General features: G+C 42.6%; 1 protein-coding gene across 7 annotated transcripts; it reads right to left on the reverse strand.

Annotated features, from left to right (window-relative positions):
* Nucleotides 1-5741: 5741 nt before the first annotated feature.
* Nucleotides 5742-11023, reverse strand: LOC118373896 (uncharacterized). 7 transcript variants are annotated; one of them, XR_008136610.1, is made up of 5 exons: nt 10787-11023; nt 10576-10654; nt 8719-9626; nt 7281-8524; nt 5742-7073 (listed from the first exon to the last, which is right to left on the reverse strand). XR_008136610.1 is itself a non-coding variant. In XM_052519035.1 (5 exons), exons 3-5 carry the CDS (start codon nt 9445-9447, stop codon nt 6721-6723), a joined length of 699 nt encoding a protein of 232 aa, XP_052374995.1. In that variant the 5' UTR covers nt 9448-9626; nt 10576-10654; nt 10787-11003; the 3' UTR covers nt 5742-6720. The 7 variants fall into 7 exon arrangements, 4 of the variants coding, with proteins under 4 accessions (XP_052374995.1, XP_052374996.1, XP_035616065.1 ...); XR_008136611.1 differs by having other exon boundaries at nt 7281-7589; nt 8278-9626; XR_008136612.1 differs by having other exon boundaries at nt 7281-7589; nt 9349-9626; nt 10787-11015.
* Nucleotides 11024-18238: the final 7215 nt, after the last annotated feature.

The following is an 18238-nucleotide window of genomic DNA, read 5'->3' on the forward strand; positions in this document are numbered from 1 at the left end:
CTGCCTCAGTTTGTAGGATGGCAATTTGCATATACTCCAGAATGTTATGAAGAGTGATCAGATGAATTGCAATTAATTGCAAAGTCCCTCTTTGCCATGCAAATGAACTGAATCCCCAAAAAACAATTCCACTGCATTTCAGCCCTGCCACAAAAGGACCAGCTGACATCATGTCAGTCATTCTCTCATTAACACAGGTGTGAGTGTTGACGAAGACAAGGCTGGAGATCACTCTGTCATGCTGATTGAGTTCAAATAACAGACTGGAAGCTTCAAAAGGAGGGTGGTGCTTGGTATCATTGTTCTTCCTCTGTCAAACATGGTTACCTGCAAGCAAACACGTGCCGCCATCATTGCTGTGCACAAAAAGGGCTTCACAGGCAAGGATACTGCCGCCAGCAAGATTGCACCTAAATCAACCATTTATTGGATCATCAAGAACATCAAGGAGAGCGGTTCAATTGTTGTGAAGAAGGCTTCAGGGCGCCCAAGAAAGTCCAGCAAGCGCCAGAACCGTCTCCTAAAGTTGATTCAGCTGCGGGATCGGGGCACCACTAGTAAAGAGCTTGCTCAGGAATGGCAGCAGGCAGGTATGAGTGCATCTGCATGCACAGTGAGGCGAAGACTTTTGGAGGATGGCCTGGTGTCAACAAGGGCAGCAAAGAAGACACTTCTCTCCAGGAAAAACATCAGGGACAGACTGATATTCTGCTAAAGGTACAGGGATTGGACTGCTGAGGACGGGGGTAAAGTCATTTTCTCTGATGAATCCCCTATCCGATTGTTTGGGGCATCCGGAAAAAAGCTTGTCCAGAAAAGACAAGGTGAGCGCTACCATCAGTCCTGTGTTATGCTAACAGTAAAGCTTCCTGAGACCATTCATGTGTGGGGTTGCTTCTCAGCCAAGGGAGTGGGTTCACTCACAATTTTGCCTAAGAACACAGCCATGAATAAAGAATGGTACCAAAACATCCTCAGAGAGCAACTTCTCCCTGTCAAGTGTCAATGTGCAGCGGTTAGGACGGAGTCAGGCGCAGGACACAGAACTGAGTAAAATACGTACTTTACTCGAAAAGAAACAAGCTGGGAAAACACACCAGCTCACAGAATTCTTAAACACTAAACAAAGAACAAACACGCACAAAACAATGTGGGAACTAGAGGGTTAAATAGTGAATAAATTATAACATAATGGGAACCAGGTGTGTACAATCAAGACAAAACAAATGGAAAAAGAAACGTAGATCGGTGGCAGCTAGAAAGCCGGTGAACAAGGAGCCCGAACAAGGAGAGGCACCAACTTCTGCGGAAGTCGTGACACTCCCAACCATCCAGGAACAGTTTGGTGACGAACAATGCCTTTTTCCAGCATGATGGAGCACCTTGCCATAAGGCAAAAGTGATAACTAAGTGGCTCGGGGAACAAAACATTATATTTTGGGTCCATGGCCAGGAAACTCCCCAGACATTAATCCCATTGAGAACTTGTGGTAAATCCACAAGAGGCGGGTGGACAAACAAAAAAAACTGAAATTCTGACAAACTCCAAGCATTGATTATGCAAGAATAGGCTGCCATCAGTCAGGATGTGGCCCAGAAGTTAATTGACAGCATGCCAGGGCAGATTGCAGAGGTCTTAAAAAAGAAGGGTCAACACTGCTAATATTGACTCTTTGCCTCAACTTCATGTAATTGTCAATAAAAGCCTTTGACACTTATGAAATGCTTGTAATTATATTTCAGTATTCCATAGTAACATCTGACAAAAAATATCTAAAGACACTGAAGCAGCAAACTTTGAGGAAATTAATATTTGTGTCATTCTCAAAACTTTTGGCCCCGACTGTACAGCGACATGTTGTGATATGGCACAATACACTTTTGTGGATCAAATTCGACCCAGGTAATCAATTAAGCAATGCCAGCCTACCATAAACACTTTCCCAATACGTACAGTTTAATTTACAACCATGAAAACCATAATAGAATGTAGTTCTATGATGAAACACACCGACATGTAGCTATACCCATGGGCGTCATTTGGGTTCTTGCATTGGGATTATATTCAATTCTGCAGTAATTGAGTATTACAAAAACTCTTTCTATGAACCAGTTGCTATTAGATTAAAGTTTTTTAGACCTAAATCTTATGGCTAGGGTAGGATTCTAGGCTAGTCTGGGCTGTCTCCTCTGTTCCAAGATCATCAGGAACAGTTGGAGGTGGAGGGGTTGTGGAGGCACTATCCTGGAGGCGCTTGTGGAAGGGTGGGTAAGACTCTGCATGCGGAGCTATTTGAAGCTCGGAAGCATCATCTCTGCTGGGCTTGGTGGCGGCCTCGGTGGTTTGATGCTGCTGCTCATCGCTCTCCTTCTCCTTTTGGCTTTGTTTGGAAACTTTGGCGAAACCCATTTCTGATATCCATCGTGGCAGATTATCTAGTTTGAGCTAGCTAAATAAACTAAGCCTAATGACACTAACGCTTTTTACAGCTAGCTAAGTAGCTAAACTCTGTAGTGGTGGGGCATGAGGCAGAATTGAGTGAAGCTGCTTCAACGGTAAATCTGGCCCCACCCTTATAAATCACGCGCAGGCGCATCACGTTATTCACATAGCCTACCCAGAGATGAGAAGCGTTTTTTCACGCTTTTTATGGAAACCCAAAGGAGTCATACCTAACCACCCAGTGGCTTTCCATAGCCCCCTACACACACTGCGGCGTGCTCTGTTCATTGTGCTGATACAGATTTGGCGCCAACATGACACTCAGTCATTTGAACTTTTTTGCTATTTTTATATAGAGACATGAGGTGACACAATTTTCAACTGAGGGGGCTAAGCCCCCTTTGGCCCCCTCGTGGAACCGGGCCCCTCTGTGTGTGTGTGCACAGGCGTGTGATTGTGTTTTCCCCCAATGTTATGTACACACCACCAAAAACATGAAATATTGTGTAACAAGGACAGTGGGCTGAGTTTTGCGGTGGACCATAGCTCTAAACAACAGTACTAATATCCACTGGAGATTTGTTGACTACTTGTAGAAATTAACTTTTTCATCAACCCCAGTTTTCATTGTGGGGTTCTGATTGTGGCTGCCGCTGCCCCCAATACAGTACCGCCGAGGAAGTTAATGTGTGGCTGTTAAGTATGCTGCAATCAATCAGTTTGTCTGTTCAATTACAGAATAATAATGTAAATCAGTGTGCGCTGGGGAAAGACTGAATAGAGCATTATACAACAAAGGCAGACTTGATGAGGCCACTCCAGTCACAGAGTAATAAGGGATCATTTCAGCAGGACAATAAATCCATAGGGCACATCTCCTGCTTTTCTACCCCACTTCTCATTTAGCTCTGCAACAAACCACAAGTCTTCTTGTACTTTATATCTCTCTACCCAGGTAGTGTCTCTGTTAGAGATTGCAAGATGGAGAAACATCAGCACACACGTAACTGATCCTGAGGAACATAATGTCTTTTTTCCCTCCATCGGCTAATTAGTGAGAAATAGAATTTAGAGAGAAAGAAACTCTCCTGCTAGTCACCTGTAAAAAAAGAAAACACAGAGAGAGAGAGAGAGAGAGTCCAGCCTGCTGCCTCTTTGCAGTGTAAGGCATCAGCAGCTTCACTTCACCATGGCAACAGACTTCCCATCCAACAGCTGCCTGTATCCAGGAGGGAAGAAAGCATCGCCCCAGCCCAGCTCTTATCTTAGACCAGGATATCAGTGATCCAGACCTCACAGATAGACCATCCTCAGAGAAACCCACAAAACCCCAAGGTCCTCCATTCTAACCCACAAGAATTCCCACTATTTACCTTATGTCAAGAGGTGGGGAACTTACAGTCAAGAGTCGTGAGTTGGGTCAAAAATGCACCCATATGTCAGATACCTTGCCTTCGTGTTACAGAGATGCTGCCCAAGAGGTTGTGTATGATAGGTTAGTTTATTCTCTCATAGTACAATACGTTTTAAGGGCTTGGACTGGAACATTGTCTCCATATAGAAGACACATTCAATACATAACTTACAGTGATGCTCTGTGCATGACTCTTTGTGTATGAAGTGTTGTGTAGCACTATGGATGCTATGGAGTAGTATCATATAAACCAGTCCTATCAACGCCTCTCTTTTTCCAGCCTTCAGCGGGACTGGTTTATAAGGGATGATATAAGTCTAGCTGGGCTTGGGAAAGTTCATTTGGATTTGCTGATTCTCATCAGATAGCTCTCTTAGTTATGGTAAATTAATGTGGGGAAGAGTTTTCTCTTCTACATTAATTGAATAAAGCCAAAGCATTAAAAGACAAGTCTGTGTAGCAAACAGATGTTGTTGTTGAAATGATGAGAGCTGAAGAACACAATAGTTTCCGTTAAATAGCAGAACACTGCAAGTAATTGAACTAATAAAACATACACAACAGGAACTTTCCCTCATTAGCTAATTTAAAAGAAGAGAGTAGGGGCACAATGAAATGATCTACCATATTTTCATTCTAAGCTTTTATTTTCACATAAACACGTATAAACTACATATAAAATACATTTGTAAACATACAGAGAAGCTTTGGTGTGTGCAGTGAATATTCTACATTATGTAGTGTGTGTTCTGCATTCTGTGTTCCTATACCATGTGACAAATATGTACAAGGAAGCATATCATGTATCCCTCAACCACACACCAATTACTTGCAATTACTTCCTTATTCCCAGCCAATGTCGCGCATTGGTTTGTAGCTAGCCATTGTCAATCATGCCAGCCCCAGCCGTTGGGAGCTGACTACTGACCCATACGCCAGGCCAGAAATAGACTCTTATCTTCCTTAGACTTGCAGTCTAACACCCCACTTCACCACCCCTCAACACACACATATGTCCTTACACTCATGCTTAGTGAACCAGGGTCTTCGCTCCTCTCTCTCTTATTGATTCAGTGTCTGATTGGGTGGTGGCTCTGCTGGAGCGTGTTGTTTTTGGCCTATTGAGCCGACTCACCCTCTACTCTGTCCACAGTGGCTGACCTGTCCTCCTGCCTCTCTACTCTCTCTAGGGAGCCTTTGGACCAGCATCGCTGAGTCTCAGCCCTTAACCGCCTGCCCCACCACCGTGCTCTGGGGATAGCCATGTCAGGTCTCCCTAATGCCATGTGCTAAGCAGGTGTTTTCTTTTTTCAGTCTGTTCACTCACCATGCACCCATCTGTCTGTGTGTATATTACAGTGAAACTCTATGAACTACATCACAAACAGGAATTTGTCTTCCAGTCAAGTTAAACAGAGATGTGGTTCTCTTAACCGCTGTGTTGCGTTCAATCTATACAAACTAGGCTACAACTAAAGCCCCTTGTGGACCTTTGTACAACTTGGAGCAGGTTTGCCAAAAGGAGGCCAATGACCATCATCTCCTTTCTAGGTAATGTTTGATTTTACTGAAACAAACTGTCAATCGATTTAAAACACTTCAACTATATTTCTGATCATGCCCTGTCTGGGACAACAGGCCTCATCATACTGATGAGTGTTTGATAATGACATCCCACTTTGCAGGAATCCTCACAATTGTCAGGGAAATGTATCTATTTATCAGAAGAATGCAGAATGTGTTGTTATACTGTGTACTCAACAGGTATCTCTCACAGCAGCCCACACATGTGCAACAAGGTCAGTCCATCTAAAACAGCTTACATATCCTCACACCTGATAATGCATTAGAGATGTGAGTTTGACACCACAGAAGTCATGTGGATTGATTTGAGTGTTTTATAATGAGACATTTGACCCTCCACTCCTTCACTTTGCAGGAGACCCCACATTGGCGTAGCGGAAATTGATAGGAAATGTGTCACATCAAAGTGTTGATTTATACAGAACAGTTGGATTGGAATACACACAGCATGAGTGTGTGTTTGTATGCAGAGGGAGAAGAGTTGTGTATGATTGGTTTGACAGTCCTCTCTAGTGGGATGACTCTGCCTCCTTGTGGTACACTGAGAAGGAACTAGAAATGCAATTTGAATGACCATGAGTCCTCATTCATTAACTATCAATGTCATGAGTTCCCTCAGTGGTCTGGTGCATTTTTAAATGGAGAACTAGTACAGAGAACAACATGGGTGACTATATTTGCTATGGTATAATACAACTTGTATTTTAGAATCCAGAACACACAGTAACATGTCCTTCTAGCCATGTTTTGACATTGCATTGATTATTATATAAATCAGTCTAATCAGTTCTGACTGTAAAACACAGCAACAAGTTATGACAGGCTTAATAAGCAAGATCAGTCAATTCAACAATACAATTTAGAATATCTTCATTACGCATCTAACAGCAATACTATTTCCATCAGTAAACACTTTCACCACCAGGAAGCAGTATTCTACTACTGTAATAAGCAATGCAATTTAAACAAGTGTATAACGTTGAAGACAAACAATGAACACTTCTTACAGTATTCTCAAATCCCAATGTACACTGATTTTCAGTTTAAAATTCAATTGTATTTATTGTAATTACTTTGATATTTTGCTTCCCAGTATAAAAAGTGAAAACATATATCCACTTTGGCCATGGCAGTCCAGGTTTGCTTTCTCTTCAATCAGTAAGAGAAAGGCCCTGATCCATCCTGTGTAAATGTGCCCTGACCAGGAAAGCCCTTTTTCCTACTGTAGTTCGAAGTCCCATGTTCAGTAAAAAACCTCCTGACATTCCCATGAGTAGTCCTATGTTATGATTATGAGTCCAACCAGGATGAAGACCAACAGCAGTCTGCTCCTAGTCTTTGTCCCTGAAGAGATCATTCTGGAGTAGTGCAGCTGTTTGTGAGAGCTGTAGGTTCCACTACTAGGTATCCACAAGGAGCAGTTGTAAGGCTCAGTCCCAGCCTGGGTAGGCAGGGTACTCCTTATATCAAACAGCCCCTCTTCATCCAGCTGGCTCTTGGTGCTGGCGGACTCTGTTATATTCTCAGAGCCCAGGAACCAGTGTACTGTGCCTTCTGGGTAAACTCCAAAAAACTGGCACTCAACCTGAGACTCATTCTGGAACACTTTGTGCTCAGATGTCCTTAGGCACTCTGCAATGTTGTGAGAAAAATAGGATGAGTATTGAGTAGTTCTCAAGTAACATTCACATAGCTGGAGTGTGTCTAACAAGTTCATTGCCATATTTGTGTAATATTTGGTCTGACTTGCCTACATGTGTCATTGTTGCAATTGCTCTCATCCTACAACAGCATCATCATTAGTTATATAGGAGCATTATTCCTATACAGTATACAGACCTTGCATTGTCACAGTGGTGTTGGCAGCTGTGATCGTTAGGTTGGAGCGCAGTTTGCAGGTGTAGTTACCCTGACTGGACAGCATCACCCGAGTCAGATTGAGTGTGAGGGTGTTGTTTGTGATGTCACACCGGACGCCAGGAAAGGAGAATACACCAGTGGCATTGACCACACACAGCTGTTTCATTTTCCATACCCAGGAAAAGAGAATGATCTTGAGTGGGTTCGATGACATGATGTCACACTGCAGGGACACATTCTGATCACACTGAGCCTTTACCTCAGTACTGGTTCTCAGCTCCACTTTACCTGTGAATGAATGGATAAAGAGGAAACTGTTATATCGCCAGGTATAGGAAGCTTTCCATGCTTACACACACTCTTTACACTGACCAAAAATAAATCAAATGCAACACTTTAAAGGATTTTGCTGAGTTACAGTTCATATAAGGAAATCAGTCAATTTAAATAAATGCATTATACCCTAATCTATGGATTTCACATGACTGGCAATACAGATATGTATCTGTCGGTCACAGATAAAAAATAAAATAAAAAGTAGGGGCGTAGATCAAAAAAACATTCAGTATCTGGTGTGACCACCATTTGGCTCATGCATAGAGTTGATTGTGGCCTGTGGAATGTTGCCCCACTCTTCTTCAATGGCTGTGCGAAGTTGCTGGATATTGGCGGGAACACGCTGTCGTACACCTCCATCCAGAGCAGTGGTCACCAACCTTTTCTGAGTCAAGATCACTTTGGCAGTCAAAAAGCATGCAGAGATGTACTGCTTATTTTTTTACATTAACCTCACAAACAGTTGTAGAAAGGAGGTTAGGGCCGTAGGACTAATACATTATCACAGCATATTGGCTATATGATTGGCCTGCCAAAGACCATATTATATTTCGAACTCGAGCTTTGATAACAAAATAGATCAATTGGTTTAGCACTTGAGGCAAATAGTTTGTTTTTTATTTTACTGGACTGGTGGTACCTGCATCACGACGTCAGTGATCTCCAGGTCGAAAAGTCGGAGCTCTAGAAAGATGCCCGAGTTTTCCGACTTGGAATTCCAAGCTGGATGACCGTTCAAAAGACTTGTCCCATCCACCTCTCACGGTCCCTGCTCTCTCCTTCCTTTCCTCCGGTGAGACTGACCAGAGAAAGTGGACACCGTGTTCCACCTGATGGCGAAACTCGAGTCGTACCACATCTGCCTCATGCACAAATTCATGTTGATCCTATGACCAGAGAAAGTTAAATATTCCTTAATATTAAAATCGACACGACGAGTTGCTAATAATAAAACGCAGGGCTATTGATACTTGGCTACTCATTCATTGCAGCCCGAGCAGAAGTACGGAGAAGCACGTTTTGTAATAGTGTTGAATAAAAACAGTAACAGTGCTGAATATAAACTTAAACATGAACTCACTCATAAAATCTTTGCTGTATTCGTTGACAGTCTCTCTGTGGTCATGGTTTTAAAAGTTATAACATCTTACGTACGCTAGTAGCCTATTAAACTTTGCTGTGGCCAGGGTCATGGAAGCTCTGTAGCCACCGTGATTTGAGCTATCCGATTGGGCAGCACAATAGGTGCACTCGATTTAGTCACAGATTTGCCGGTCCTGTGGGTAGGCAGAGTTTGTCTCATGGAAACACTTTGCTTACCAGGTGCGCTCAACACGATTTAAAAAAGGAACACAAGTCTTTATCGTTCGTTGGCTTTTCTACAGAAATATTTGGTGATCGACTAGGAATGCCTTGAAGATCGACCAGTTGGCGACTACTGATCCAGAGCATCCCAAACATGCTCAATGGATGACATGTCTGGTAAGCATGCAGGCCATGGAAGAACTGGGACATTTTCAGCTTCCAGGAATTGTGTACAGATCCTTGTGACATGGGGCTGTGTATTATCATGCTGAAACATGAGGTGATAGCTGCGGATGAATGGCACGACAATGGGCCTCAGGATCTCGTCACGGTATCTCTGGGGATTCAAATTGCCATTGATTAAATACAATTGTGTTCATTGTCAGTAGCTTATGCCTGCCCATACCATAACCCCACCTCCACCATGAGGCAATCTGTTCACAACGTTGGCATCAGCAAACTGCTCACCCAAACGACCACATTCACAGATGAGCTTCCCTGACATGGTTTCTGACAGTTTGTGCAGAAATGATTTGGTTGTTCAAACCCGCAGTTTCATCAGCTGTCCACATGGTTGTTCTCAGACGATCCCGCAGGTGAAGAAGCCAGATGTGAAGGTCCTGGTCTGGCGTGTTTACACATGGTCTGCGGTTGTGAGGCCAGTTGGATGTACTGCCAAATTCTCTAAAACAACATTGCACTTGATTTAATAGAGACATTAACATTAAATGATCTGGCAACCGCTATGGTGGACATTCCTGCATGCCAATTGCATGCTCCCTCAAAACTCGAGACATCTGTGGCATTGTGGTGTGGGACAAAACTGCACATTTTAGAATGCCAGTTTATTGTCCCCAGCACAAGGTGCACCTGTGTAATGATTATGCTGTTTAATCAGCTTCTTGATATGACACACCTGTCAGGTGGATGGATTATTTTGGCAAAGGACAAATGCTCACTAACGGGGATGTAAGCTAATTTGTGCACAGATTTTGAGAGAAATACGCTTTTTGTGCGTATGGAATATTTCTGGGATCTTTAATTTCGGCTCATGAAACATGGGATCAACACACATGTTGTTTATATTTTTGTTAAGTGCATATTGTGCTCATAGCCAGTTCAGCTAGGAAAGAAGGAGTTGTGAGAACTTGAAGAAAGTTTGTTTCTGTAGAAAGCAGATCATCTGTGGTCCTTCTGTAGCTCAGTTGGTAGAGCATGGCGCTTGTAACGCCAGGGTAGTGGGTTCGATCCCCGGGACCACCCATACGTAGAATGTATGCACACATGACTGTAAGTCGCTTTGGATAAAAGCGTCTGCTAAATGGCATATATTTATTTATATTTATAGTTCTTCTCAAGTTAGTACTACAGATTCCATCTTTCACTTTATCAAGGTCCTAGCCAGACAGCATGGATCTTTTGAACCAAAAAATGTTTTTTACTTTCTAGTTCTTTTATAGCAGAATCGTACCCAAAATTATTTGAAATATGGCTGTACTTTCTGTATTTGCTGGATGTGACACATCCTTACTAAAAGACAAAAGATTGCTCCCTCAAGCAGCTTTTTTTGCCTGGTAAAAAACAGCCAAAATATGTTTTTGTGCACTGTCTCACAATGTTAAAAATCACTTACTTTCACTGTTGACAACTGAAGAGAGCCAGATGGCTAAGACCCAGACAAAAATGACCTCTGTTTTTCTCTGTTGTTTCATCTGCATTTAAATTGACATTAGTTACTTTAGACGGCACAGTTCACAGCTCAAACACATCTCTAAAGAGAGAGAGATGATCCAATCCAAAGCACAGGGTTACTTTCTGATATGTATTATAGCAGTACTACTCACCATCCTGTTAAAGCTCTTAAAATCACAATCTTCTCTGTTTGACTTCCTGCCTCTCTTTTCCTGTGAGTGGTTTACTCATACAGATTTAAAGCACTTGAACTAACCTCAAGCTGTGTTTAGGTCTTGCACATTTCTGAGCCAGAGAGTGGCTCATCTCAATTATACGATAACATGGATCATTCCTCTGGGTTTGTTTTCATGCCTAAATTCATGTAGTGTCAGGTTTGCCCTATAACATGTCCAGACTGGCCTTTTTGCTCTGGTTTGAGTGAGGAACTATGCTGACTGTTCGGGCAATTGCAAGCAGCTTCAGATTACTTTTCAGTTTCACTTTTGTCAGTCATCTGGAAAGGCCTCTAGTTATTTTTTATAAACTCCATGTTTGATTTATTCCCTTATATGGAAATTATGTTCTCTGTTCTTGTTTATTTCAGTTAACAGGGACAATAATTAGTACTGCGTTCCCACCTTCTTATCAAACTAATCATGACATAAAGGGAATCTTATTGTAAAATGTTGCCCTTGAATTCCATACATTTCATACTTTTGTGTTTTTTATAACCTTGCTTATAATCTTCCATCTCTTATATATTTCTTGAGACTTTAATTTTGTCCAAAAATAACATACTAGAACACCCACGTACCCAATCCTCAAACTTGCCTTTTATTTCCCCGTAAACATTTTCCTCAGATTCCCCTAGTATCCTCACATGGAATTATAGGATACTGAGTTTGGACCAGACAAAAACAATGTTAGTTGAAGTCTTGAAGGTCAAAGTTGCTTAACTCTCACTTATCCATAATTTCTTATTGTCTCTGGCTTCTCTGTCACCATGCAATTACACCCCCTCTCAGAGAAATAGACTCTATAGAATCTGTCCCCCCACTTGTATTGAAAATAGATTGAAATGTAGTTCCTCCGACACATCTTGACAATTGTCCTTTTAATTGTCCTTGACTCACTGAAAGACATGCTGTTGTCTGAGGGAAGAGCGATTGAGTAACAATCTAGTCCTACAGTTGAATTACATACTGTATCCCTCTCAGATTGAGAGTTTTACTGCTTCTGAAATCTCAAGTTTACCTTCACATTGAATTCTTTCACAGCTATTATTCAACTAACACACTTCATTTTGTTTCATGAACCTAAAAAAATAAATCTGAAAGAAAACCCAAACACTTTTATTGCCATGTTTATTTGATTTTTAAGCACTTTGCTGTTTAATGACACAGATATAATCAAATGTCTCCTGGGTCTTGCCAGAGAATGCATCAACCTCCAACAGTCATATAGGCTTTCAGCTGTAATTACAGACTATGTCAAATCCTCGCAGCATTACAATTTGACTGCTGGTGTATGAAAGGCAGAAAGTCAACTTCCACTTAGTGGCTGCATTCAAATCTTTAACTTCATTGATAGCAGCACAAATAAAAGTATTACCCTTCAAAAGAAATGGGACGATATCATCATGATGGCCCTTTAGTGATTTGGGAGGTAATTAGAACATGGCCTTCCTCATAAATGTTATTGACTGTGGTAGTGACTCTGTCAATGAGAATCCCTATGTGGAAGATAATCATTAATGTGCTCAGATTTCATAGTGATCATCACAGGTCAGGGTTGTGAAACACTGTCCTCTTTCCTACCTGTGTGAGGAGGGAACTAGGGCTTGTAGAGCCTTGTCAGTGCCCTGAGGGAGATTCGCATGGCCACCCCTTAATTACCCACTCCCTGACTCATTCATATGGGAGTTACACATTGACCATGTGACATCACAGTGGTAGTAGTTATAAGTTGCCTTTTTCCAAATGAGTGAACATCAATATGGAGAAATGTATACATTAAATTAAAAACTCAGTTATATGTAATTGCAACAGGAGTCTACCAGTGTCATAACATGCCCAAGAATGTACTACTATTGTTAAATAAAATTCTAGTACTAATGTTTGCTTAAGACCACAGCTACCTGGGCAAATTTCCATATTTGCCAACTGGATACAGACAGGATATTATATAACATATCTGTTAACATCTGAAAGAACATAATGGGCAGTGGGTTGCAGCATGTCTTGGACTTTGCAGTTTTTACACCACAGCAACCTTCTTTAACAAATGTATTTTTGCAGTGTCTGTACACACCCAGCATATCTCATCTGCCTTTTTAGTTGTCTTGTGAAACAGACAATGTTTGTCAGTCAGGGTACTGTGAAGTTGGTTCTGAATTCTAGCTAAGATAACAGACAAACAGAATCTGTCCTAACCCTTCTGTTGTCTTAAGGGTCAAAAATGACCTGCCACTATGTTTAACAGCAGAGAAAAACCCCTAAATCATATTTCTTTCAACTTGAAATTTGATTACTTTTCCTAGAGTGACCCCAACATTAGAAAAAGTGAAACATCACCTTGTCACGAATATTACAGAAGGTGGCTCCCCTTCTTGTTCGGGTGGCACTCGGCGTCGCCGGTCTACTAGCTGCCACCCATTTGCATTTTATTGCATGACATAAGTATTTGATACATCAGAAAAGCAGAACTTAATATTTGGTACAGAAACCTTTATTTGCAATTACAGAGCTCATACCTTTCCTGTAGTTCTTGACCAGGTTTGCACACACTGCAGCAGGGATTTTGGCCCACTCCTCCATACAGACCTTCTCCAGATCCTTCAGGTTTCGGGGCTGTCACTGAGCAATACGGACTTTCAGCTCCCTCCAAAGATTTTCTATTGGGTTCAGGTCTGGAGACTGGCTAGGCCACTCCAGGACCTTGAGATGCTTCTTACGGAGCCACTCCTTAGTTGCCCTGGCTGTGTGTTTCGGGGTCGTTGTCATGCTGGAAGTCCCAGCCACGACCCATCTTCAATGCTCTTACTGAGGGAAGGAGGTTGTTGGCCAAGATCTCGCGATACATGGCCCCATCCATCCTCCCATCAATACGGTGCAGTCGTCCTGTCCCCTTTGCAGAAAAGCATCCCCAAAGAATGATGTTCCCACCTCCATGCTTCACGGTTGGGATGGTGTTCTTGGGGTTGTACTCATCCTTCTTTTTCCTCCAAACACGGCGAATGGAGTTTAGACTAAAAACTCTATATTTGTCTCATCAGACCACATGACCTTCTCCCATTCCTCCTCTGGATCATCTAGATGGTCATTGGCAAACTTCAGACAGGCCTGGACATGCGCTGGCTTGAGCAGTTCTGGGCTGATTCCTCACCTTCCTCATGATCATTGATGCCCCAAGAGGTGAGATCTTGCATGGAGCCCCAGACTAAGGGTGATTGACCGTCATCTTGAACTTCTTCCAATTTCTAATAATTGCGCCAACAGTTGTTGCCTTCTCACCAAGCTGCTTGCCTATTGTCCTGTAGCCCATCCCAGCCTTGTGCAGGTCTACAATTTAACCCTGATGTCCTTACACAGCTCTCTGGTCTTGGCCATTGTGGAGAGTTTGGAGTCTGTTTGATTGAGTGTGTGACAGGTGTCTTTTACACAGGTAACGAGTTCAAACAGGTGCAGTTAATACAGGTAATGAGTGGAGAACAGGAGGGATTCTTAAAGAAAAACTAACAGGTCTGTGAGAGCCGGAATTCTTACTGGTTGGTAGGTGATCAAATACTTATGTCATGCAATAAAATGCAAGTTAATTACTTAAAAATCATACAATGTGATTTTCTGGATTTTTGATTTAGATTCCGTCTCTCACAGTTGAAGTGTACCTATGATAAAACAATTACAGTCCTCTACATGCTTTGTAAGTAGGAAAGCCTGCAAAATCGGCAGTGTATCAAATACTTGTTCTCCCCACTGTATGTGCTACTGGTTGAACTCAACCAGCAGCTCCTGAAGAGGAAGATCACCATGGTTGGCACAGTGACAAAGAACATTCCTGAGCTCCCCCCTGCACTCCTCGCAAACAAGGGGGAGACAGGCCTTCTCATAAAAGTTTGCCTTCACCCCAACCACCACTCTTGTTTCCTACATCCCAAAGAGGAACAAGAATGTGGTCCTCCTGAGCACACTGCACAAAACGGCTGAGCTCAGTGATCGTGAGGACAGGAAGGCAGCCATCATCCTGGACTACACCCACAACAAAGGAGGCACAGACAACCTAGACAAGGTGATTGGAACTTACAGCTGTAGGAGGATGACTGCCCGCTGGCGCCTGGTCATCTTCCATAACATCACTGATGTGTCCTCATACAATGCCTTCATGATATGGAACAAGATCAACCCTACCTGGATGCCTGATAAGCTGAACAAGAGGAGGGTGTTCCCGGAGCAGCTGGGAAAGGCACTTGTAGCCCCACACATTCAAATAAAGGAGCCCCTCCCCCACACAGCAGCCTCTGCAGCTTTTCCTGATCCACCTGAGGCTGCAGCTGGGGCAGGCAAGAGGAGGAGATGTCAATTCTGCCCCCCAAAGAAGGACTGTAGAACAAATAGTATGTGCTGAACATGTGAGAAATACATCTGCCAAGTCCATTCACACACACAGTTAATCGATTTATACTCTTCAAGTTTTTGTTTTGTATCTATTATTTGTTGTTGTTTATACACCTTGTGGGTGGGGGCAATGGTCAAACAAATGTGAGAAGACTAGTATTTTGTAATTGAATTCGTCATTGTACATTATATAAGAATATATGGGGCGGCAGGTAGTCTATTGGTTAGAGCGTTGAGTCAGTAACTGAAAGGATTCGCTAGATCGAATCCCCGAGCTGACAAGGTAAAACTCATCATTCTGCCCCTGAAAAAGGCAGTTCCCCCACTCTTCCTAGGCCATAATTGCAATTAAGAATGTGTTCTTAATTGACTTGCCTAGTTAAACAAAGGTTAAATAAATTAAATATCACTATGTTGACATAAAAGTTCAAGACTATTATTGTTTCCTTTCAGTAAAATGCATTCAAAACTACTTTCTGCACATTTCTGCTCTCTTAGGTGATACAAGTGCTATCTCTTGCTAAAAAATGTATGTTTACACCTATGCAATACCTTTAGCAATAATAATAATAATAATAATAATAATAATGAACCTCTACTTTAGTAAAGAAAACAATTATGACAGATGTGTTATAATAAAAAACGAGTGGTGTCCACTGATTAAATGCAGCCTTTCTGCATTGTGAAGAGGGAAAACCCACATATTCACAAAGATTGTGATGAATGACAGGTTGTTTCTTCATGCAAAATAGATTTGGGGTTTAAAATTCAATTAAGCTGCTTTATTTTAGGGTTTTAGTGAAGGCGGGTCATTTTTTAAACCTTAGAACAAGGGGAGTATACAGCATGTTAAGACTACACTGGGGTTAAACAGCTTGGTCCTGGCCCAGGCTCTATCACAGCATGTTAAGACTACACTGTGGTGAAACAGCTTGGTCCTGGCACAGGCTCGATCACAGCGTGTGAAGACTACACTGGGGTTAAACAGCTTGGTCCTGGCACAGGCTCGATCACAGCGTGTTAAGACTACACTGGGGTTAAACAGCTTGGTCCTGGCACAGGCTCTATCACAGCGTGTTAAGACTACACTGGGGTTAAACAGCTTGGTCCTGGCACAGGCTCTATCACAGCATGTTAAGACTACACTGGGGTTAAACAGCTTGGTCCTGGCACAGGCTCTATCACAGCATGTTAAGACTACACTGGGGTTAAACAGCTTGGTCCTGGCACAGGCTCTATCACAGCATGTTAAGACTACACTGGGGTTAAACAGCTTGGTCCTGGCACAGGCACGATCACAGCGTGTTAAGACTACACTGGGGTTAAACAGCTTGGTCCTGGCACAGGATCTATCACAGCGTGTTAAGACTACACTGGGGTTAAACAGCTTGGTCCTGGCACAGGCTCTATCACAGCATGTTAAGACTACACTGGGGTTAAACAGCTTGGTCCTGGCACAGGCACGATCACAGCGTGTTAAGACTACACTGGGGTTAAACAGCTTGGTCCTGGCACAGGCTCTATCACAGCGTGTTAAGACTACACTGGGGTTAAACAGCTTGGTCCTGGCACAGGCTCTATCACAGCGTGTGAAGACTACACTGGGGTTAAACAGCTTGGTCCTGGCACAGGCTCTATCACAGCGTGTTAAGACTACACTGGGGTTAAACAGCTTGGTCCTGGCACAGGCTCGATCCCAGCGTGTTAAGACTACACTGGGGTTAAACAGCTTGGTCCTGGCACAGGCTCTATCACAGCATGTTAAGACTACACTGGGGTTAAACAGCTTGGTCCTGGCACAGGCTCTATCACAGCATGTTAAGACTACACTGGGGTTAAACAGCTTGGTCCTGGCACAGGCACGATCACAGCGTGTTAAGACTACACTGGGGTTAAACAGCTTGGTCCTGGCACAGGCTCTATCACAGCGTGTTAAGACTACACTGGGGTTAAACAGCTTGGTCCTGGCACAGGCTCTATCACAGCATGTTAAGACTACACTGGGGTTAAACAGCCTGGTCCTGGCACAGGCTCGATCACAGCATTAAAGACTCTCCTCACAAGGTGAAGCAAACTGACATCTCTAGACTGGTGTGAATCAATGCAACATAGCCACACCAGAGGAACCAGAACCAGGTGCAAATGAGAACAAGTGTGTATTGGTTGAATATTGAGGAATCTTACACTCTGAGTGCTTTTGGTGAGGAGGAGGGGAGAGGTTCAGTTAGCGATGTCACATTTCCATCCAGTCCTACACTCTCGAGAGACAAGTTGGTGTAAATAAAGAAGTTACTTGTGTTAAAGTAGTGCTGTCAGATCCAGACATCTCTGTTTTTCAATATATGTGTCAGAGCACAGTGCTTCTTATTTAGTGTAGTCTATACAGACGCCAGCACCGCATTCAGCAGGTATTCTTCTGGGGTATAAACCAGCCTGTTCCTCACAGGTGGAATACAAAGGAAAAAGAGGAAGGAAAGAGACTCCAAACCTTCAGAGCCATTTCCCTTTCATGTGTCACTGTGCCGAGCAGTGTACAGATGTAGGATCTTCATTTGATCACTTTTTTGTTGCTGAGAATTTGTAAACTTGTATTGTGTTTGAGTTTTAAAAATGTTTCTAAATTTAATATTTCCACTTTAAAATGTCAGACTTGATTTGCCCTTATGAACAATGTATCAACCCCTACAAAACATTTCCATATAATCCACATAACAATTCACATAACTGTTGCTGCAGGATTATTTTCCTTCTCTAGCTATCTGGCTCAAATTAAGATCCTACATCTGTACCTGAGTAGTGAACAAATCCCCATCCACCAGCCATAGTCCAAAGCATGACAGATGAAGCAGAAGCCTGGCTGATTGATCTGCATTTCCTTTATACAGGGATTCCTATATAGCACAGTACAATATATTCCAGGAAGGCAGAAGTATGATACTTACAGTATGACCTAGGAATAACAATCATGGTCAGAAATGTATTGTAATGCCAATAACCATTGAGTAATTT

Source organism: Oncorhynchus keta, chromosome 5 (assembly GCF_023373465.1).
Source record: "Oncorhynchus keta strain PuntledgeMale-10-30-2019 chromosome 5, Oket_V2, whole genome shotgun sequence".
In the NCBI taxonomy this organism is placed as follows: Eukaryota; Metazoa; Chordata; class Actinopteri; order Salmoniformes; family Salmonidae; genus Oncorhynchus; species Oncorhynchus keta.